Below are 24,395 nucleotides of genomic sequence, written 5' to 3'. Positions count from 1 at the left end.
AAGGAAATGATCCCAGGGTATTGATTCAGCAGCTATGGATGAAGGAATGTAGGTGGCCTCACTGATTCATCCAGGGATAGATGGAGCCAGGGACCTCTGGGCCAAGAGCACTGTTAGAAACTCAGGATGGTGTTTGAGGTAGAAGCCAGGAGAGTTAACCGAGCCCACTCCCCTAAATAACCCTTGATGCGATTGTCAGAAAGCCTGGGTCCGGAGTCAGCATGGGGTTTCCTACACTGGGGGAGGGTGTCACACTTAGCCTCTAAAAGATGACCAATGCCAGCTGTAGTATTTGACAAATACCCACAGCTGCAGTGGGAACGTATCTGACCTTAGTGTGGTAATATTAGAGTCAAGGTAGACGCGTGCTGTGAAAAGAACAACCTGTTGTCTTGGTTGGGATTCTCTTTGTTGTGGTGGAGTTGAGGTATTTTATTCTTGTGATACTGTCACCCATGGGTTGTGGAAGACCACTTCTCATTCACTCCATCACCAAATATTTACTGAGTGATTTACCTTGCGGGCACTGGGAATACAGCTATGATGAGGTCCTGGCCCCTCAGGGCCTTCTCAGGATACCTGGGAGGCAGCCCAGGAGATCATTCATGTCAGCTCAGGGCTAGGGAGTGTGCAGAGGGGCCTGGAGGGCCAGGCTAACCCAGAAGGCAGAACCAGAGAAGGTTTCCTGATAGACGACCTCAGGGGCTGTGTCCCCAAAGGACAAACGGGAAGAAAGCCAAAGAGTTAAATGGAGTGGTGAGCCGAGGAAACGGCGGAAACCACGTTACGAGTCCTGACAGAAGCCACAGGACGGCGATTTTAGCTGGAAGCGTGGGTGCAGTGCAGTCAGAGACGGGCGTGGGTAGGATTTTGGGGTGGAGCTGTGAGGGGAAAGAATGGGGTGAGTGAATTGGGAGGGCAGTGTCAAGGGTCTTGTGCGGTCAGAGAGAGAATGGAGAAATGAGACTCGTTCTTACCTGAGAACAGCAGCACAGTTCTGCCTGAAATGAACTATCTCCACGATCGTACTGTTTAAATTGAAGGACTTCTCTGGGGCTGTGCAAGAGTGGTCGCCGGAGGTGGAGCTAGACTGGCTCTGCACTGCTGCGATCACTAGAGTGGTTCCGTAGCGGCCACCTAGACCAGCTGCTCCTTCTCAGGCGAGGAAGCTGAGGGCCGGGAAAAGGAAGGCTTGTCCAGGGTCATGCAGTGGGTCAGGGCAGAGATGCCACCAGTGCTGGAACCAGCAGGTTCTTAATTCTCTCAGTCATTTCCCAGGAAAGCCAACTTTCTTAGGAATCCTTCTGCTTCTAGGCTGAATTCTTTTTAGCATTTGTAGAAAATTCAGCAATAGTATATTTGATGTTTAAATGAATGTAAAATGAGTATTTCTATCCCCTAAAAAAAAATGTCAGGACTCACCCATTCAAGCTCCTTTTACGTGGTAAAAGTAAAATTCAAAGAGATTTTTGTTTTCCTGAATAACTTTGTCCTGAATTATATCAAGTGTCCTTGCGTTTGGATATGAAATAATGAAAATAAGGATATAAATTTACTAATTTTATACCTCAGGGACTGTGATAAAAAACATAGTAATTTACTCTCCTATTTGCAAATCAGAAAAGTAGAAGATTTAAATTATGCTTCCCTAAGTAGTTTTTCTGTTTCTGTACACATGCCCTATTGATACACCTGTGCAACTGAACGTTTTCCTCCGGCCCGGGGTGGAGAGAGGGGAGATGAGACAGACCCAGTGTAGACGTAATTGTGAGTAGCAGCCACAGTGGATGGGTAGGGTCAGGGGAAGCTGGAACCTGAGAGGCAGTCACCGTAGTGGAACACTGCAGGGAGGTAATAGCTGTTCGTGAATGTGACTTTGTCTAGCTCCAGGGTAAAATGCTCTCAGAGGTATCGTTTCTAAATGTTTAGGAGCAGTTTCAAAGCCTGCTTGCTCTTCTGTTAAGCAAATAAAGGCTTAGGGTTAACCTGAAAGAACAGCTAATCAGATTATGTTCACTGGTGGCAAATGTAGTTGTGACTATAATTCCCATATGAAATTGTTCTGCCCTGGGCTGCCGTCTCACCCTGCTTGATAGAAGAATACGAGATCTGTTGTGGGTTCTATGTTGGAGGATTTTACTCTCCTCTTTAAAGTACTAGTACTAGGAAGAGCTTAGGAAACATGGGTGAAGATACTTTGAATGTATTAACTCAGACATGAGTTTCACCTTTTAAGCAAGTCCAGGAGAGAAACAAACAAAATTTAAGCATGAAGGTAGTAGAAAGAGAATGGGCACTGGAGCCAGCCAGACCTGGGTTTGAATCCTACCTCTGGTAATCAGGGGTAGAAGGACATTTGGACCAATTATGTAACCTTCAGGACTATCTTGCACCTCATTTGTAAATTACAGGTATTGATGCCTTTCAAAGATGTAGTGAGGAATAACTGAAATAAACACCGAGACATCAAATCATTACCAAGTTAGTTCACTTCTTCCAGATCCATTCTAGAGACATTCAGCAGAGCGTTTGTTACGTGCTGGATATTTGGGAGAGGCCGGATCAAAGAAGAAGAAGACCTATATTCAGCTCTAAAGAGTTGACAATTAAGTGGGGAAGACAGGACATGCACACACACTGCAGTCCACAAACTCTGGCCACACTGGCCTCTATTGTTCCTGGAATATTCAGGCATTCTTCTGCCTCTGCACTTGCCCTCCCCGCTCCGTGGAACTCCTGTCTCCTACACCTCCACCTCCTTTAGAGCTTTACTCAAATACCATCTTAGTGAGACCTGCCCCAATCGTCCTGTTTAAAATGAACTCCCTGGTGCCAGTATTCCCCATGCCTCTTCCCTGTTTTTCCCCCAACAAAATGTGTGTGTGTGCGTGTGTGTGCGCGCAGGTGTGTATCTTCTCTTACTGTGTGTTCCACCTGCCTCTTCAGTGTGAACATGATGATTATCTGATTTATGTACTGCTCTATCCCTACTGCCTAGAACACTGCCTGGTTAGGTACTCAGTAAGTGTTAATGGAATAAATGAGTGATCTGACTGACTAATTTCAGGTACAGAGAGGGCCAGGCACAAACAGCCCCAGTGGCCAGAAGAGCGGAAGGTATGTTAGGGACCACATTTTCTTTTTTTCTTTTTTTTTTTTGAGACAGAGTCTTGCTCTGTCACCCAGGCTGCAGTGCAGTGGCCGGATCTCAGCTCACTGCAAGCTCCGCCTCCCGGGTTCACGCCATTCTCCTGCCTCAGCCTCCTGAGTAGCTGGGACTACAGGCGCCCGCCACCTCGCCCGGCTAATTTTTTGTATTTTTAGTAGAGACCGGGTTTCACCGTGTTAGCCAGGATGGTCTCGATCTCCTGACCTCGTGATCCACCCGTCTCGGCCTCCCAAAGTGCTGGGATTACAGGCTTGAGCCACCGCGCCCGGCCAGGGACCACATTTTCTATAGCTGCTGCAACAATTGATCATAAATACAGCATCTTAAAACAGCTCCGATTGATTATTTTAGAGTTCTGTAGGCTGGAAGCCTGACCCAAGTCTCAGTGGGCCAAAATCAAGGTGTGGGCAAAGCTGTTGTCCTTTCTGGAAGCTCCAGGGGACTGGATTCCTTGCCTTTGCCAGCCTCTGGTTACACAGCACATCCCCCGACCTCCTCGTTTGCCTCCCTCTTCTACTTCTAAGGACCCTTGTAATTAGACTGGACCCACCGGGCAAGTCCAGGGAACTCTCAGCTATTTTAAGGTCAGCTGATGAGCAACCTTAATCCCGTCTACAACTCAGTTCCCCTTTGCAGTGTGACCGAACATATTCACAGGTTTTGGAGAGCAGGACGTGGACATCTTTGGGGGTCCATTATTCTGCTTACCATAGAGACTAGCAAGCTTAGGTCTAGGGTTTAAGCTGCCAGTTGTGAAATGTAAAACTGGAATATTCACTCAGGAATGGCCACGACGGCCAAGATCTAACGGGTAAGCTTGATCTGGGAGGCTGTGGGAAGTTGCTGAAGGCTTTGGAACAGGAGACTGAGGTGATTTTTAGGAGATGACGATGGACTTAGAGCAGGCATTCGGAGGGAGACTGTTGTTTTACCTTCTTCTTTTTTTTTTCTGGAGGCGGAGTCTTGCTCTGTTGTCCAGGCTGGAGTGCAGTGGCATGGTCTCGGCTCACTGCAACCTCCGCCTCCCAGGTTTGAGCAATTCTCCTGCCTCAGCCTTCCAAGTAGCTGGGATTACAGGCACGTACCACCAGACCCAGCTAGTTTTTGTATTTTTAGTAGAGACGAGGTTTTGTCATGTTGGCCAGGCTGGTCTCAAACACCTGACCTCAGGTGATCCTGCTGTCTCAGCCTCCCAAAGTGCTGGGATTACAGGCATGAGCCACCGCGCCCAGCCTGTTGTTTACCGTCTTAAGAGCATTTTATCTCCTCCGTCGTTTGTGTACAGAAACCTAGGGATGTATTTAGAATTTCCTTAAAAAAAAAAAAAGTGCACCTATGGTGTCCTTTTCAAAACCATTCTACTATATCACACACAGGCACAGCACGTACACACAGAGGCCCGCAAAGCCGAATTACACAGACAGAAGTGCTCCCCTCTCCTCATCCACACACCCACTGCCTCAGCCTGCGAAGGAGAGTCTCAGGATCTGTTTTCCGTGGCTCGTAGTGCCCTCCAGCCTTTTTTTCTGCCCCCGCGCACTTAAGTGATGTTTCTTCTTCCCAGAAACACAGGCTGACTCTGGCAGTGGCTCTCATGGGGTCGTTGTATAAGCCTCCTTCAACGGGCACGTAAGAGTCTCCAGGGAGATGTCTAGAGTATGAAAAAGTCCCTCCTTCCTCACCCTTATGTCACCCCCACGCTGGCCCTGCTTTCATATAACCTCCTAGGATGGTTCTTGTCCCTGACACCTGTTGAAAGTCTCATGGATATTGAACACCTAGTTTTGAATAGTGTCTTATAAGAGTGCTTACCCTCTGACGAGCCACCTGAAAGCAGCACGTCCCACAGGACTTTCTGCAGTGACATAGTGAACTGTTCTGTATCTCGATTGTTCAGTGTGGTAGCCAAAGCCACATGTGGCTGTTAGCTTCTTGGAATGTGGCTGCTGCAGCTGAGGAACTGAGTTTTTTATTGTTTTAATTAATTGAAATTGAAATAGCCACACCTGGCTGGTGGCTACCTATTAGTGAAACTTTAAAGAAGCAGGACTTGCTGAGCATGCTGAAAAGACCATAGCAGCATCTGTGGTAAACAGAGTAACATTTGCCAAGAAGATAGCCTTTTGGAATCAGACAGACCTGGGTTGAAATTTTGGTTCCAAGCTGGTGATTTTCAGGAAAATCACTGAACTGAGTCTCAGTTTTGCCATCTATAAACTGGGTAGGATCAGTGATATATTAGGGAGAAAGATGTTAGGCACCCTCTGACCTGGGGGGAAGAATATTTCACCTCTGAGTTGTTGCACGTAGTAAACATCAGACGTACTTTTCGTTGGTTTTATTATTATTTTTCAGTATTCTGTAGACAATAGTCATTGCCTGACCCAGGGTAGACTTCTCCCACTCCCTGCCTGTGTTACCCCATAGGATATGATCTTACATAAAAGAACTGTGTGAAGATAAGACAATATCAGTAAAGCCTTCAGCATTGTGTGCACATGTGGTTTTCAGTCATTCATTCAACAAGTGCTGATTAAGCAACTATTATGTGCCAGGCACTGTGCTAGATGCCAGAGGTACACTGGCCAACGGAAAACAGAAGACCTGCTTACTAAATAGGAGGGCAGACATTTCGTACGTGGTAGCTCATAATTTTATGTTCTTCTGCATTTTTTCAGTGTTGGGGGTTTTGTGTTTAGGTGGAAGAGTCAGAATTGCTTCACATGGGTGTAGTTGTATTTTATTCTTAGTAAGGTTTTAGCTGTAGGTCTCCTAACAAATAACTATTTATCCTATTCCCCTTCTGTTTTTTAAAAATATCAGCTTTATTGAGGTATAATTGACGCGTGATGAAATTCGCCCAGTTAAAGTGTACAGTTCAGTGGTTTTCAGTCTCTTTAGTGTTGTGCAGCTAGCATGGTGTCCATTTTAGAGCATTTTTATCACCCCCGGAGAAACCCCTACCCATTAGCAGTGACTCTCCAGTTCCCTCCAGTCCTCTCAGCCCTAGACAACCACTGATCGACTGTCTGTCTGTGTGGATTTGCCTCTTCTGGACATGTCATATCCATGGAGTCATACGTGTGGTCTTTGTGATTGGCTTCTCACTTAGCGTAACGTAGTCAAGGTTCATCCATGTTGTAGCATGTGTCGGTACTTCATTGTAGAATCATATTCCATTGTCTGGATATATACCATGTTGATAGACCTGTGAGTTGTTTGCATTTTTTGCCTATTATAAACAACGCTGCTATGAATATTTGTGAACAAGTTTTGTTGAACATATGTGTTCATTTCTCTTGGGTAGACACCCAGGAGTAGGATTGTTAATATGGTAACTCTAATTGGTAATATGAAAACTCTATGTTGAACCCTTTGAGGAACTTCCAGAGTGTTTTCCAAAGCTACCATTTTGCATTCTCATGAGCAGTGTGTGAGGGTATCCGTTTCTCCACGTCTTCACCAGCCTTTGCCGTTATCCTGTCTTTTTGACTATAGCTGTGGTAGTGGGTATCAAGTAATATCTCACTGTGGCTTTGCTTTATATTTCCCTGATGATAAATGATGTCAAGCATCTTTTCATGGCCTTGCAGGCCTTTTGTATATCTGGGAGAAAGGTCTATTCAGGTCCTTTGCTTATTACTAATTGGGTTATTTGTCTTCCTTTTCTGGCCTGAGCAGGATGCTGATATGCTAACTGGTGATGAGCAAGTATGGAAGGAAGTTCAAGAATCCCTGAAAAAAATTGAAGAACTGAAGGCACACTGGAGTATCCTTTCGCCTGTGGGTTGAGCTGGACTGTTGGGATTGTTTTCTTGTTTTCTTGTTTCCTTGAAGCCCTGTGGTAATGAGGCCAAAGGCAGGGTTTGACCTCTCCATGAGCCAGTGGTTTTCACTCTGTTCCATGGTCACAGGCCGCACCTCTAACCCCGGTCAGCGGTTTGACTAATGACAAGGAAGATCGTGGCAAGATCAGCATGAATAATAACTCACTACCTTTAGGTAATAATCAACACTCATGGCCCAATAGTAGTAGGAAAGTAAGTATTAGTCTCTTTACGTGTAAAAGGTGACAAATTCCTCAATTATCTTCTCCCATAACCACTGACATCTCCAGGAAAGAATAGCTCAGAATCCTTGTCATTCAGTGCCATTGACCCTCAGACCCAGAAGCTTCGTATTAAACCAGGCATGACTACAGTGGCAGTGGGGATTTGCTGCACGACACATTTTCTCGGCGTGAATAGTAATGACCACAGGTGGGCCAAAGTTCAGAGTAAGGAGAGATCACGTAGGATAAAGGTCAATGGGGAAGGCTCCACGGATGTTTTACGGTGCAAAAGATAGCCTGAGTCGGGGCAGGATTTGGATAGGCCGAGGCTGAGAGGGAGGCCGCTGCTGGTAGAGGAGTTCACTGGAGCAAAGCTGCGATGAAGGGAGACAGCAGGCACGAAGGAAGAGATCAAGGTGGATGAAAAGACTGCAAAAGGTCATTCAGAGACTTTGGGGTAAATTACATCCCAGGCACTAAGAACGTTTCCAATTTGCTGACAATGCTATTTAAAGAGTTGTAGAGAGCTAGAGAGGGAGGTAGAGGGAGGCTTCCAGTTGTAAAGGTGAAGGACATAATTTTGAATTGATAGCCCTCTGAGCTGATTAGCAGTCTTGGCAGAGAATCTCGGACTGGTTACTAAGGAATGGAAAAGAAAGCAGTGATCATCATGATGCTGCAGGGTTTCTCCAAGAGCGAGTGAATCCAGAGAGAGTGGTAACGTTTGTATCGAGACTTCAGAAAGGGATTTGACGAAAAGTAGTCAAGAAACTTATGTTAGATGTTAGCAAAACTAACTGAATAGCTACACTGAAAAAATGATGTTAAACGATTCAGTGTCATTCTGGAGTGTTGTTGTTCCATCTCGGTCCTCTTTAATTCATAATTCCATACCTTGAACAAAGATACTGAGGACAGGTTTCTGAAATCTCCAAAGTGACGTAGATGGGGAGGATAATAGAGGGAGGATGATAGAATCTGTATCTCAAAAGAAAAAAAGGCTTCAAAAGATCCCTAAATGTTTAAACGGTGTCCAAGTTTTAAAGAGATGAAATATAACAAGAACATATATACAATTTCTATTTGGATCAAAAAGTTCAAATATGTAAATACGCATAAGAACATGTGAAAATAAATTAGGGCTTTAGTAAACAGCAAAATTTAACAACACTTAAGAGTATAATATCATCTTACTACTGTGATCTTGGGCTGCATTAATATTGATTAGAAGGTGATAGTATTGGTCCGATTATTTCTAGAATTTTCTATTCAGTTTGAGGTAGGAAGTATTAAAACAACTGGTTTTGAGGGGTGGAACTGAGATTAAGGAGGGATTTGAAGCCCTGTCTATGATGAGATAGAAGATACTGGGAAAACAGTCCACTCTGGAACAGGAGGCCCCTGTTCATGGGCTCAAAGAGCTTTTTATGCGCAGAGGAGTACACTCGTTCTGTTTGGGCCCTGGCCATGGTATTGGGGCCCCCGGATAACCCAGCCAGAGTTCAGTTTCAACCGTACAAGGTTTTACTGAAAACGGACTGTATGCTGAGTACCTTGCCGGTCATCATTCACCTGATGGTTCAGACAGAAGTTAGAAAACACAGCCCTGCATTCACTACTCTCCTGCATAGCGGGGTAGTAAAATGTCCATTAATACATATTTTGGTAAAGATCTAGACTTACAGCGGCGTCAAAGACACAATAGTCAACTCTGGGAAGTTAAAAGATTTCACAGAGGAGGTGACCAGTGAGCTGCGTCTGGGAGGATTAGTGGGAGTTCACCAGGCCAACCAAGAGAAGAGGCGTCCAACACAAGGGATGACGTGTTCAGATGCACAGAACATGCACTGCTGCTGAGAAGCTGCCGACTGTGCAGTATGAGAGGAGGGGAAGGTGGCACGGCCTTAACTGCCATGCACAGATTAGACTTCATAGGTGAGAGGGGGCCGTGCAATGATTTTTTAAGCAGTAGAGTAATATGATCAAGTGGATACAGACTCTGTGGACTGACAGTCTGAATCTCAATAAGTTGAGTAATTCCCAAGTGAATTTACTGTGCTTCTCTTTCTCTTTTCCCCTGATCCTCTTATGGTCATTTAAAAGTATTCAGGAAAAAAGGGTATCTGTTCTGTCCATTAAGAATCTATTCTCTTTGGGTAGGCTATCCAGCCCTGCTAGGTCTAGAGCTCAGCTCCTTACTGGAACAGAGTCACTTGTAATAAACACCACACAGATGCCAGGGACTAAATCTTTGAGCAAATACATGTCAGTAGTAACTTGGGGGAAAAGCCTCTTAGTTAAAATTATTCCATTTTTTTGCTCACTGGGGTGCTTTGCAGGAAAGGTTTTGCCTTGTTTGCCAAGAGACAGTTGCCAGTGTTGCGAAGGAAAATTGGCACGTAGTCCCTTCCAGCTTGCTGGGGGATAAAGTAGATGCATTCCTATGAGTGGCTGCAGAACATCACATCTGGCTTTTACTTCTAAGGCCTGTCACCTCAAACCTCTTTAGAATAAGTGGGAACATACATAAATGAACAGGCAAATAATCGTGGAGGTCAAACAGCACAATGTTAAAATAAGGTACAAGTCTTGCCACAGAAATGTCTAGCATTGTGTAAGAGACAGTCATTCCTCCTGATAATTCGTCAAATCTCTAATCCTGGAATGAAAAGCCACAGAGGTTAGCCCAGCAATCTGTTACAAAATCAGTGCATTGCCTAAGATACTGCTTCCCCCAACCTCTAGAGGATACATTCAGCAAACTTTGAACATACATGTCAGATGAATGCCAAAGCAAATCAAGGACTCACTTTTCTTCAGGAAGTGGACCTTTTTTAGGATCAGGGTCAATTCCTCCAAGACAGGACTCATCCTAAAATTGCAGTGGGTGTGACAGAAAATGCTCTCAGCTGTGCATTGTGGTGCTTTAAATTCTCATCAAGGAACTCATCTTTTGGAGTAAGATATTGGGCCTCTGGGAAGCCTTTGCTGGAAAGAAAATATATTTCCTGTGAAAGTTCATAAAGGTATTCGTCTCCACTGTCAGGAATGGCTTGATTGGTTTATTAGAAGTATTTGCTAATGTTTTGGAAAACCATGTTCTGAGAAGGGCATGGACACTCAAAGACGAAGGTTTTGCTGGACAGAGAGGGGAGCATACACAGTGGGTTGGCTGTTCAGGGCTGGGCATGCTCTGTTAGGACCTCCATGAAGAGGGTTTTGAATTAGGGGCCGGGGATGGCACAGAAAGCATGGATTGTAAAGAGACCAGGTCATGTGGGAGTGGGAGGGGTGTGGGGGCATGAAGGGAAGTTCAGTTAAAGTCAGTCCACTGAACCACTTTCTTTAAGCCCAGTCAGGCTCAGAGGTCACGTCACAGAGGGAAGGTGGAAGGCACTAATGCTTGTGTCGTGTGTGCCTTGTGCATGCCACGAAATGTTCCCCACTGTGTCTGTGACACCCAGCACTCCACCAGGCTCATGAGAGGACACATGACAAATTGCGTCATTTTACATACAGTATATTACTCATTCTTACATTGACATTAGTCATTTTTATTTCTGGTGTATCATTAAGCACTCTGACTTTCTCAGAACCTCAAGTCTGATAAATGACAGGACTAGATTAGATCTGAATCTAGCTTTTCTACAGTCGAAGGCTAGGCTGCCATTTCCGATCTTCAAAACCTTTTCTCCCACTGGAATGACAACATACAAAGCAGATGAATTTGGAGTTCCACTGGGTGAAGGTGGGACAGGAGTGAGAGTAGGGCAAGTCCCAGCTCAGGACCCTCCTTGGTCTCCGACTCGCCTAACAGTGCACAGTGAAGAAACTATGAGGTCCCAGGGTCCTGCACTCTCGCCTTCGCTCTGTTTCCCAAAGAATTCACTGGGGAGGGATTCAAAGCATGCTCCATAAACCATGTCCTCAGTCCTCTGACTGCCCCTCTAAGACAGGGAATATCAGTTTTAAAAAGTGAAGTCACTCCAAGGCTACATGAGATTGTTATTGACTCATAGTTAATCAGAAAGTCAGTGTTACTGAGAAGTGGATATTGAGTCTTCTCCCCATCCTTTTTAAAGCATCGTTTCCCTTGCCAGCAATTTATGTGATAAGCCACGTTCCTAATATTGTCTCTTATTTTGGGGGTTTAAAATAACACAGATTTTAATTATTTGGTTAAGTATAGGCTTGGGTCACTTTTGCTTTATTATCGAAAAAGATGAGATCCCGTGGAAATCTATTTCTTCACATTGCTCCACCTAGTGTGTGCCTGTGGGTTGTGTGTGTATTTGGGTTCATGTATGCCCAGAACTCAGATAACACAGAAGCAAACATGAGCTCTTCCTTTTGAAAAAGGAATCTCTCTAAAGCATCTTTAATTTCAAATCAGTTTTTAAACAGAAGCTAACAGAGTAAATAATTTAAAACCGAATTAACTTAATCTTTAGTCCAATTTAATAAAGGACTGCATTTATTTATGACTAGATTTAAAGAGAACACATCTAGGAGTGTGAAGAAAGAACAGGTCTTTAGAAGTTTTTGTTTGTTTGTTTTCGGGTTTTTTTGTTTGTTCGTTTTTGAGACAGAGTCTTGCTCTGTCGCCTAGACTGGAGTGCAGTGGCGTGATCTCGGCTCACTGCAAGCTTCGCCTCCTGGGTTCACGCCATTCTCCTGCCTCAGCCTCTGGAGTAGCTGGGACTACAGGCGCCGCCACCACGCCCGGCTAATTTTTTGTATTTTTAGTACAGACAGGGTTTCACCGTGTTAGCCAGGATGGTCTCGATCTCCTGACCTCGTGATCCTCCTGCCTCAACCTCCCAAAATGCTGGGATTGCAGGTGTGAGCCACCGCGCCTGGCCTGAAAGTTTTAAAACTCCAAAGCGCAGGCCTGGTTACACTCTAGTCTGTTGATGTAAACAGAATTTACTTCACTGAGATGCCACTTGTGTGTTTTTGTTTCTCAAGTGTGTTTTCAGGCGGCTCCTCTGTGAAAAGTAACGGGTGCTTCCCTCCCTCCTGCGCTTGGGAGCTCTTCAGCCTTTTAGAGAATCTAATTTCACTTTGGTTTTTTTCTCGATGAAGACAATGAATCCTTAACTAAGGTTAATAACAGAGTGGGAGCAGGTTCTGGCCATGTGCCAGGCGATCATCAGCAGCAATTCTGAGCGGCTTCCCGATATCAACATCTACCAGCTGAAGGTGCTCGACTGCGCCATGGACGCCTGCATCAACCTCGGCCTGTTGGAGGAAGCCTTGTTCTATGGTACTCGGACCATGGAGCCGTACAGGCAAGTCCCAGGGAGAGGGCAACCCAAGGGCTGGGATGTCTTCACGTTGGGCAAAGATCGGTGTCGTGAAGTCATTCCGATTACTGCTTTGCATGGAGGATTTCCAGCTGCTTCTCAACCACTGTGTAAAACCAAGTCTTATTTTATTCATTCCCCCTTGTTCATTCACTTATGCATTCATTCATCATTTGTAAAGTTCCTTCTGCATGTCAGGCACCGTGGGTGTACAGAAACTAATTAGATGCTGTCTCGATCTGGAGCAGATGATTACAATATGATGTGGCGCTTGCAATGACAAAGGCAGGCTCAGGGTGCTGGGGGAGCTGGAGAGGAACGCGGGCTCAGACCTAGCTTGAGAGGCTGTGTCATTGGCCTCTGCTGGTCCAGGGGAGGATGGCCATACAGGGCCCTTGGTTTGGCTGGCAGTAAATCCTGGTCCCTTCTCTTTCTCAGGATTTATGCTTTCAGTTGAATCATTTGTCTTCATAATTACCTTGTGAGCCAGGGAAGACAGCAGGGAGATGGCCCTGCCTCAGCTTATCCTTGAGTCAGGTGAAGGAGCGATTGGTGATTTTGCTTCTTGACTGATCTCAGCTCCTTGAGACCAGAAGGCGTTTTGCCCTGAGATGTTTTTATCTCAGAGAAGCTTTGAGGAGGGTAGTGTTGAACTGCTGAGAGTTAGGTGCTGGTGGATGTTGCACCCTGATTTGCCTTCTAGAAGGTGAGACTGAGAGCAGCCCAAGGGGAAGGGCACAGAGACAGCGGACCATAATCTGAGGTTGGAATGGCTCAGTCTCTAGCACAGAGCAAGGTTGCTGATGGGAAGGTACCTTGAAAGCACCTGTGACTGGGAGCGATGGCAGAGGGAGATGGTCCCTGGAGAACAGGGGGTCCATCCTGGGCAAATCTTTAATTTCCCAGCTTTGCAGACTGTGGAAATACTGTGTCAGTCCAAAGGGGTGAAGCAGAGGGAGAATCCAGGACCAGACCTATGCAACGTAGGACAACGGGCAGGGAGAGGCTGTAAGTGAAGAGGGGCAGGTGGAAAAGTCAGAGCCCGGGGTACTTCCTGTTCCCACTAGAGGAAGACTCTCAGGAGACATCTGGGAGAGGAAGTTCCCAGAGTCAACATAAGAACAGAAGTGAGTCCAGGTCTAGGATATTTGTTCGGACTAATGGTAGGAAACCAGAAATGAGGTGCTTGGTCAGGAAGCCAGGCATGAGTCAGGAGCCTGGTGCAGAGCCCGAAGGCGGCAGAGGCTCCACCAGCCAGGTGGATGGCAGAGGTCCCTGGCCAGCCAGTGGCACCAGCCTGACCCTGAGCATGTTTCCTGGACTTCTGTAGGTGGTTTCCTCCACTGCCTGTGGGTGAACGGCTCTGGAATCCAGACTGTGAGTCAGCTTTAATCAAACGTATAAGGGATTGGCTTGAGGGCTGAGACTGTAGACTTTCCCATGAGCAGTGAAATGCCTGCTGAGTGTGATCAATCTTGTGGGTTCTCAGAAAATATGGATTGCGTTCAAAGAGATAAGGCTTCATCTCTGAGCCTTAGTGTTGCAAAAAGAGGCAGGTCAGATGGTTGGCGTTACCTCTCTGAACTCCACAGCTTGCTATGAGAAAGCCAAACCACAGCCTCTGGGTGAACGGACAGACTCCATCCAAAAGACGTAGACTGAAAAACACCCTTTCTTCTCCAGGCCCCCATCAGCAGCCGCTGGCTCTCTGCTGGCGCTGCGCTGACTCTTCTGCCTTATCTTCGCTTTCCTTTTGACACCCAGACTGCCCTGCCCTGCCCAGGCCACTCTGAAGCACAGAAACTTTAAATGGGTCCACCACATCCATAAAGAAGACCACACACCTACAAGGTGTCTGTTCTGCATGTATTTTGCAACCTTCTCTTCCCCACATCCACCAGGGCCTCTTTGAGGCACTAACTTACCCCTTAAGTAACTGGCAGTTTGACTGACTTTAAAGAAACAAAGAGGCCTTTCTTGTAAGCGAGGCCAAGTCCTCGCCACCAGAATACAGTCCGTTATGTTTGGAAAATGTTTGGTTATATTTACGTGGTGTTTGGCAGGTCACAGTCTCTCTGTCAATGTGTGCTCTGTTCTTACACTGGGTGACAAATTTCCAAGCCTCCCTTGGCTTCTCTTCCCTGGAGTGTGTTGAGGAGCTGCTTTTTGGTGGTATTTCAAGAAATCCAATCTGCATTGATCCACTTCACATGAGTGAGGTACGAATCATTTGCTTTTAAAGCTGTAGTTGAGGAAAAGGCTATAAATAAACCTGAACCAACAAAGTTAAGAGAAATGGGCAGGGTAGATGTTGTCATACTTTGCCTTTTTCCCCTTTAGCTCAGGCAGAGGTAAAAATAAGGAATGTATGCAAATAGGCCAGGTACCCTGCAACGCCGTTAGCAATTTTAGAACAAAGGAAGGAATGAAGAAGTTGGCGGTGGTTTTCACCTCTCACATGTGCACGAGGGAATTCACACTGGGTGCTCTCGGCCTCCACATCCGCTCCCTGCAGATGCTGGGGGTGGGCCTTTTGCTGACCTTTAGCCAAGGTCACAGACGGTTAGCTAGGCATGAGTTACCAAGGGATGATTGCATTGCCATCTGCTGTAACAGTTTTACAATGTTAATATATTGTTTGCAACAACTAGATGGAGGTCAAGTCTTTCTTGATGATTTTGTCACTCTTGACCTTCGCTAAATTTTAATTGCTGACCTTAGAGGAGAAAGTGCTGCTATTCCATTTTTATCCAAATTATGGCCTTCAGCTCCCTTCTCGCTACTCTGTCATTTATTTTTACTCAATAGATTTTACTCAGTTTTTATGATGCAGCTCAACATTAGGTCCTTCATGTTTCATAAAACAAGATAGAAATCACATACAACGAAATGTATAATATTTAGCATTAGCCCATAGCATGTCTTCTGATAGTATCGGCATATATATGTGACTGTATATGCAAACTCGTCTGTCCCTTAGCATTGCAAACATTAAGTAGAATGAAAATAATTTTAAAATATTTGATAAATTTTATTGAAAAGTTTAACTTAGTCTAATGTTAATTAGCCAGTTCAGAACTTGGCATGCATTTTCCTGTTAAAGATGGTGACAGATTATGGTGAGTTCCCCAGACTAACCCGTGAAAGTCTACTCGGCCTTTGGTAGCACCAGTGTATGGGCTGTAAATCCGCCCCCACCCAGCCCCCAAAAAAGGAGAGAAAAATACAAAATTGAACGCATTGTTTTAAAATGTTGTCAAATACAAATTCAATTTGACTTTTCTTCCGGAACTGGAGAGTGATAAGGAGATACAGAGGGTTTTTCTGGCTTTGAAGAGGACTCTCAGGACGTTCACACATGTTGTGTTCATTTCTTTTGCGAGATTGGCATATGCTTGTAGGGAAGGACCATTTAAGAGGACAGAAAGGTAAAAATCAGCCTCATCTTCAAACTGTTGGCCCACTCCTTAAAGACAGGCATGGCTAAAAGTTTCTTTCTGGAAATGTTCTGTGTGAGAGTGGCCAGTGTGAATATATTCCAGAGCCACATAGACCTCAGTCTTAGCGTGGTGTCAGAGGATTGAAAATCAACAGTAATCCTAACCTTCGCCAGGGTCTCTCAGAAAACATGAACAGTGGCTCCATCATAATACACAGAATGTTTTCTTAAAGCTCCCGCTCCCCCCACCCCATTCCTTTTCTTCTGCTTTCCAAGTTATTCTTGACTCTCTTCCCTTCAGAACTGTTCACGTGGGCTCTTCCACTTTCTCCTGCACTTCTGCCTTTTTCTTGCTTGTCTTGCTTGGGGAAAGACTCATCTCCAATAGGTTTTTAAAATATGTCTGTTAAGGTGGCATATGGAGGAGTGCAGATTAGAAAGAGAAAAGGGAAGGGAAGCCAAGCCAAAGGTCCTCCTTAGTGTGGGGGGAAAACGAAGGAAGAAAAAAAAAAAAGGATAACTCCCTAGCCCATGTTCTGTCACTTCTTTCACTTTACAAGAGAGTTTAGACATCTGTCTAGATCAGCTCTAGATCAGCTCCAGAAATAAGTATCTGAACTTCATCCAACACTCTTTCCACGTATGTTGTTTGCCATTTATTGTCTCTGATGAGATTTATAGAATTGTTTCACCCGATAAATGAATAAATGTTTTCTTCTCTGCTTCTCTTCTCTCCTCCCTAGATCAGCTCCACCTTATTCTTTTTAACAGATACATAGTATTTCATCTCATGGATATACCATAATGTTTAGATCAGTCTCTCTTGTTTCCATTTATGTGTACCATGTCAAACAATGCCATGATTAATTGAATCCATAGGGTAAATCCGTAGGAGAAATTCCTAAATGGTAACTTGCTACATCAAATTTAGGTCCCCCTGAACTTAAAATAAAAGTTATATTTATTTTAAATTTGGATAACCATTTCCAAATTGTACCTCCCCCACCACACACACCAAAATGTCAGTCTTTCCTCAAGAAAATATGAGAAGAGATGACACTGATTTCCAGTGTATCTGTTCTAAAGCCATTTTAAAACCTATTAGGGCCTTCATCAATTCCTTCATCAAAGCCCACATTATAGGGTGAGATTTGTTGATATTAATTTTGTTGTCCATAAATTGTATTTTTGTGCTGGTGGGAATGACATTTTTGTGATGTACCTGGGGAAAAAGGCAAAAGAACAAGAATGATGAAGAGACTTAAGTTGTGATCGGAGAAAGAGGCAAGGGGGGGTGGGCTATGAAATCTCCAAGGAGAAGAAAGCTGATAAGAGTGGGATTTCAGCTCAGATAGTTTTCTGTGCTGTGTTGTCAGAAAAAATGGGGGCAGGTGGAGACAGTGGAAGTATAATGCAGCCGGTAGTTTGTGTACCTGCCATGGTTACAAATCAGGGGTTTGCAACTGAGAAATTGCAAGTTAATTACATAGCAGCCCCATCAGTTTTTAATTTTGCGGGGGATTTTTTTTTTTTCTTTTTTTGAGAAGCTTTGCAAGATAGGTTGATAAACTATAAGATCTCCTCATAACAGTACCTTCTACTGCTGTTTTCAAGCAGGCTTTTCTGAAGAACCCAGTTGTTCTTTCAAGGGTTTTTGTCAATGTGACATTCTGGTACAGAAGCCTGCAGAGCTTACCGGGTACATGTTACAGGGGGAGGACCTGAGCCCGCCTTCGGTGCAGTCATGTGCCCAGCCCTTGCTTGGGCCTGCCCTTCACGATCCCTCATCCCAGGTGCGTGTCACCGTGGGAGGACCTGAGCGAGCGTGTGCGTGTCACCGTGGGAGGACCTGAGCGCGCGTTCGGTGCAGTCACGTGCCCAGCCCTTGCTTGGGCCTGCCCCTCCGGATCCCGTATCTCTCCGTGTTGCTCAGATGTTGTTAGCTTGCTCTCTGAGGACGCTTGTGTCATTGTCTCTGACAACAAAGCTCGTTCCTAGAGCGCAGGCAGGGTCCTTGGCTGTTGTATCTAGTTTAGAACTTTGCTAAACCATGCTCATGGAGTAGGACCTAGAGAACAAATCAGAGCCTGTTCTCTCCCCGGAAGAGAAAATAAGTATCTGAACTTCATCCAACACTCTTTCCACAGATGTTGTTTGCCTTCATTGTCTCTGATGAGATTTATAGAATTACTTCACCTGATAAATGAATAAATGTTTTCTTCTTTGCTTATTAATGTAAACAGTGATCTTTTAGCCACTTAATCGTGTTTTCCATGCTTTAGTTTTCAGTTAAAGTACCTTTAGTGGAAGACCCTCTATGCACGATTTTGAGCTCTGTATGTGTGTGTGTTCATATGTGTGAAATACTGAATTATCTGGCATGCCTAATCAGGGCCTCTTTCTGTTTGCTGTCCATTCTGTAAGGTTGATTTCTTACTGGGTCACTGGGGCAGTGATCACCTGCACAGTAATGAGGGAAGGAGCCGTCAAGACCCAAGCATTTTTTAAAACTTTTAAATATAAGCCTTTTAAATTTAATTCTGAAAGACTTTCTTAATTCAGAATCTAGACATAAAATAATACAATGAGAAAGGAGGTGAAGGAGAGGGAAATAGAGAAAGAGGGAAAATGAAGAAGAAGGAAAAAAGATGTGACAATGACTAGTAGATATTTATTACACCACTGACTTGCGCTTAGGCCTCATTACTTGTGTTTTACTTTTATGGATAACCCAGAGCTAATAGGAGGGTTTAGGTAGGAGGATAACGGAGAACATTATGACCAGTTTCTCTGGCTCTTCTTTTCTTGGAACAAGAGAGATGAGACCATCTCTGCTTCAACCATCTACTCCTGTAAAGTACCTTGACTTCCTTTAACCCTAACCACCTTGCCTGAGATGCCACCTGTACATTTGGGTAAAGACCTTCATTGCCCAGCTTTGTGGAGTGGTTCCAGCCCTGAGGCTCCTGGTTGTGTGAGAATGGCCCAGCCTTGTACTCTTACTTCTGGAAGAAAAATCTAGGACAGTCTGCACGAAACTGGCATCAGCTCTGGCCCTTCAACACCTCTGAAAAGAGGAGGCAGGATGCCTTGGGCCTTCTCCTACTCCTGAATGTAGCAGCTCTTCTGACCCTCGCTGTTACCTCAGGCATTGGAACAAGTGTTCCATGTGCTGACAGAGCTTTGGATGACAGCAGACAGGCTTAAGTGATCTGGCAGCTTCACATAGCACGCCTTCGTCTAGCTTGCCTATTTCCCATCTGTCTTAAGGATGAAACAAAATGATTGGGTGCTGCTGATGTATGTGGAGCCCCTACTGGGGAAGGGGAGGTGGCCTGCTCGTTGCTTCCAGCATGCTGCAGTGCATGGCAGAACATGCACACAGCCTGTGCTTTCCGTCACCTCCTGGCCATACATCTCTGTAGTGTTTGTCACTCTGGCTACTAGAGGCCACTACTCAACCATCTTTCAGAGGACCCCATCTTCTGTTTCACTCTGGATGGCATTGCCAGAATCCACTCCTGAGCTTTATTCTGGTAACTCTTCCTGTAGCAAGCATGCTGGATGTAGTCCACATCCACTTTCAGACAAGAGAACTGAGAAGCTGCTTGTTCCTTCCCCTGTCCCCGTTATGAGCTCCAGTGTGCAGCCGTCGTCCTGCCCCAGGTCTGTGTGTGTCTTTCCACATCAATGCTAGCAGGTGTGGGGCTTTGGGAAATCAGATATCTGTAGGAACCTCAATCTTATTTGTGTGCAAGAAGTCGAATGTGACCTTTAGATATGCCTTGTCCGGTAGGAGACAGAGCAGGAGGTATCATTTGGACTACAGAAGCCTGCCCATCTTCTCTACCTGATTCTCAGCTTACCGCATGGCCTCCTGGATGCATAGATCATGGTGGATTTGAATGGGCACATCTCACGTTCCTGGGTCAGGCACTTACTCATTTTTTTCAACAAAAATATTTATGGAGACCTACTTACGTCTATGCACTGTGGCAAACAAAACAGGCAATACAAAGTCCTCGTTTGGTGGAGCTTACAGAGAGCCTTCAACAGCCAGCTGAGGCGCACCTGTGAGCAGCTCCATAAAACCAGGCCTTTGAGACCCTGAGGAGGAATTGCTGGACCAACTCAGGCCTGGCCAGTGACAGACAAGGTTTTTACAGTGCTGGAGTAGGAGGCCCTTCAGTGGATCAAGTACTTATCTCTCTTGGGGGTCCCTGATTGATTTTTAGGATTTCATTCATCATTCTACTACTTTAAAGCCTCATATACAGAAGTTGGTTCCTCTGATAGCCCGAAGCCCTCCCTAATGCATTCTTGGAGCTGAAACCCCCTTTTAGCTCCACGTTGTCATCCTCTGAGCTGGAAGGGTACCCAGAAGCCAGGGCCAGCATGCTCAGGCTTTGGAGTGACTGGGGTAAAGCTGGAGGCTGTGCTCATGACCAGCTTGGTGGGTGCTAGTTGGCCACCCGAGGAAGCCTTCTCCCAGAAGCCAGAAGTCCAGGGGACACTGACGGGGGAATATCATCATTTGGTTTATGCCACTATTTTAGGATAGCCTCATTTCCTTTTTATTTTATTTTTTTGAGACACAGGGTCTTGCTCTGTTGTCCAGGCTGGAGTGTAGTGGTGCAAACACTGCTTACTGCAGTGTTGACCTCCTGGGCTCAAGCGTTCCTCCCACCCCAGCCTCTCGAGTAGATGAGGGGGGAACCACAGGCACACACCCTGACACCAAGCTAATTTAATTTATTTTTTATTTTTATTTTTTTTGTAGAGGCAGGATCTTGTGACATTGCCCAGGCTAGTCTTGAACTCCTGGGCCCAAGTGATCCTCCCACCTTGGCCTCCCAAAGTGCTGGGATTATAGGTGTGAGCCACTGAACCCAGCCTGGGATAGCTTTAGAATCAAACTTCAACTCTCACCTACCTTTATTGTAAAATAATGTGTAAGATAGAGGTTCTGCCCTGAGAGATGATCCGCCTAAAACACTCTCGGGTTCTTTATACCCAGGTACGTTGACCAAGTGATTAAATATCAACAAAAATTGTGTAGTGGCATTTCTGAGAGCCCCAGGACTGTCTGGGGTGGTGCCAAGAAGGCCTGTAATATGAAGTTAGGTGGCTTTACATCTGGCCAGGGTGACCTGTGACAGCATGATTCCACTCGCATTTCTCATCTCTGCTCCTCCTTTGCCTCCCATCCTTACCTGGGACAAGGATATCAGTTCCTTTTTTCCCACCAAACCCCAAGTTATACATAATTCCCACCCATTTTTACATTCTTCCCTGGCTCTTGAGCCCTCAGGCTATGCCAGGACCCAGGAAACCCATACCTTTTCTCTGTCATCATCAAGACAGCGAATAGGCCGGGCACAGTGGCTCACCCTTGTAATCCCAGCACTTTGGGAGGCCAAGGAAGGCAGATTGCTTGAGTCCAGGAGTTCAAGACCAGCCTGGGCAACACGGTGAAATCCCATCTCTGCTAAAAATGTGAAGATTAGCTGGGAGTGGTGGCATGTACCTGTAGTCCCAGCCAGCAGGGAGGATAAGGTGAAAGGATCGCTTGAGTCTGGGAGGTCAAGGCTGCAGTGAGCCATGATCACACCATTGCACTCCAGCCTGGGTGACTGAGTGAGACCCTGTCTCAAAAAAAAAAAAAAAAAAGGTAAATAGCAGAGCTCCTAATTTCAAATCAGGAGTGATAATCCTGCACTATTGTCACCTTAGAGAGGCCCAAGTTCTGGTAAGAAGTACAATGATCAACACTGGGTTCTAGAGAAGTTTCCTAAGTGCCACCTGACTCCCCTTTTGGTCCATACAACACAGAACTCATCTCTGCTGGAAGCTGGAAGATCTGCCCCCTCAAACCCCCTCAAGGTAACTGGAGGTCTTCAAACCTTTATTTTAAAGCACTGTGTAAAATATCCTCCCAGTGCCACTTTCCTCCATTTGACCTTCACCAAATCCTGCTCTTTCTGATAATCCAATCCCCTCCTTTAACACTCAAGCTCCCATGTGCTAAGGAGAGCTGCTGGACTTCCTGTGACAGCATGAGTCATTCTAGCTTGCACTTAGTCTACTGGGAAAAGTTCAGACCACGAAGGAGCCACTAGAATCTACTTTGTACCTTTGGATAACTTCCGAGTGAAAGTTTTTCTCCAACCTGGAGGGACCCCAGTCCTGTGCCTCCTTGGCAGCAGTATCCAAGGAAAACAGAAGTTCCTAGCTGTAGCTTTCACTCGGCCCACAGATGCTCATGGTCCTAAAAGGCTTCCTGAACTCTAATGTTTTAGGTGCTAATTCCAGGGTCTGTCTTCAGAATCCATTTGTTTTTCTGTCCGGCCTATCCTCCTTGGAGAGCTTTCATTCTGGCTTATATACTTTCTCTCTGCTCACTGTCTACGTTCTACATTCTCCTCTGCTGCTGCTCCCTACTTGCAACAAGGATACCTGTTTGCCTTTATTCCAAAATCCCCCACCTGTGGACCAACCCCACTTATTCCCAGTCTACCTTGCTTGGCTCTTGAGCCACCAACCCAGGCCAGGACATAAGAAATACCTTTTGTGGGCCTGGCACATCGGCTCACACCTGTAATCCCAGCACTTTGGGAGGCTAAGGTAGGAGGATAACTTGAGCGCAGGTGTTCAAGACAGACCTGGGTGACACAGCGAGACTTCATCTCTACTAAACATGAAAAAGGTAGATGGGTATGGTGGTGGTAGGCACCTGTAGTCCCAGCTGTTTGAGAGGCTGAGGCAGGAGGATCCCTTGAGCCCAGGAGTTCAAGGCTGCAGGGAACCACCACATGCTCCAACTTGGGTTACGAGTCAGTCTCTGTCTCTTAACAATAACAAAAAAGCCAGTCACGGTGGCTCATGCCTGTAGGCTTAGCACTTTGGGAGGCCAAGGTGGGCAGATCACTTGAGCCCAGGACTGGGACCAGCCTGGGCAACATTATGAAACCCCATCTCTACCAAAAAAAAAATACACACACACACACACACACACACACACACAGAAAAAATACCCAGGCGTGATGGCTCAAGCCTATAGTTCCAGCTACTCCGAGAGGCTGAGGTGGAAGGATCGCTTGAGCCCATGGAGGTCGAGGCTATAGTGAACCATGTTCATACCACTGTATTCCAGCCTGAGCAACAGCGTGAGACCCTGTCTCCAAAAAAAAAAAAAGAAAAAGAAAAAAAAAGAAAGACAGACTTTTTGTTGCATTTGCCTGACTTTCAGTGTAAACAACTTCCTTTTGGAACAAGATGGAAGCCACACTGTACTCCTGGGGCTTGGTCACCTGAACAGGAGAACATTTGTTTGTGTTCACCAGTGTGTATGAGCAATATGTATGATCTGAGAAATTGTCTTTAGGCTTCCTACGTTGTGAAAGCATTTCCAGAATAAGAACATTTTCCATTGTAGTTCAATTTTTTTAAAAACTTGAACAAGCCATCACTGAGCACTTTGACTTTCCTGATAGAAAATCTTCAGTTTCTTATTACAACAAATTGTACTCTAAGCAGCAGGATATCAAATCCTAGGGAATCTTTTGGGATGCATTGAATTTCTCCTGTTGAATCAATCTCTTGCTTGGCTGCCCCTGCAGCTACCAAGCTGCTGTCTTGTCTTTTTCTCACTTCGTGGAGGAGAAAGTAGGAAAAAAAAAATCCCATTTCCCCTGTAGGCAGCCAAAAGAAAATCAGGTGGGCCTGAAAAATGGGTAATGATGGATAAAACTTTGAATGCCTCAAACACATTCAAACCCATTTTAATTTTATATAAAGGACACACTTCATAATTTGTTATAAAAATATGCTCAGCACACTTACATGCTATCTGTGTATTTTCAGTAAAGTTCATATGGAGTTTTCAGAAATTCCCTAAGGATAGATGGATGGGACTTCAGTTCCATTGCAAAAATAAAACTAATTTGTCAAACCTCATAATATTTGATTGCTTGTAGAGAATGGTGATGTCATTTATAATGAGCAGTAAGAGGTCCTTGAAAGAAATAAGAAGGTGGGGTATAAATGACCCCCAAAATTATAGTTATTTAGAGCAAGGAAAGTATCTTCTGGGCTGGTTAGTATAGAGCTCTTGAGCTCGTGAGATAGAATGGAAAAATGTGTACTATTCTTATTGTTAGATGTATTAAGGGAAATGAAATGGCCCAGCCAGGTTCTGGGGAACTGATGTAGCAAGAGTGGCCAGCCGTAGCCTTTGAACAGGGAGAGAGCAGGGGCTTGGGAGCAGTGAGGGGAGTGGAGACAGTGCCCTGCTTTTGCAAAGAGGGAAGCAGATAATGGAAATTGCTCTTGCCGCATGAAGGACACCAATCACATTAACGCTGCCCTTCAGTATGAAAGAGGAACAGATCTGCTCTCACCTGTAATTGGAAATGGCCCCATAATGTCCTC

At 45.3% G+C, this 24,395-nt stretch overlaps 1 protein-coding gene across 10 annotated transcripts in view; it reads left to right on the top strand.

The window, feature by feature from the left end:
- The window catches only part of SMYD3 (SET and MYND domain containing 3), a 758,748-nt gene that overhangs the window by 639,824 nt on the left and 94,529 nt on the right, over positions 1–24,395 (top strand). For all 10 annotated transcript variants that reach the window (XM_050771870.1, XM_050771875.1, XM_050771879.1 and 7 more), the window contains 2 exons: positions 6,851–6,938; positions 12,337–12,511. In XM_050771870.1, the coding sequence (XP_050627827.1) occupies positions 6,851–6,938; positions 12,337–12,511 (263 nt within the window). The remainder of the gene's footprint in view (positions 1–6,850; positions 6,939–12,336; positions 12,512–24,395) is intronic.

The sequence above is a fragment of the Macaca thibetana genome, chromosome 1 (genome assembly GCF_024542745.1).
Source record: "Macaca thibetana thibetana isolate TM-01 chromosome 1, ASM2454274v1, whole genome shotgun sequence".
Lineage (NCBI taxonomy): Eukaryota > Metazoa > Chordata > Mammalia > Primates > Cercopithecidae > Macaca > Macaca thibetana.
Note: the sequence above shows the minus strand (reverse complement) of the source record. Positions and strands in the feature narration are given on the sequence as shown.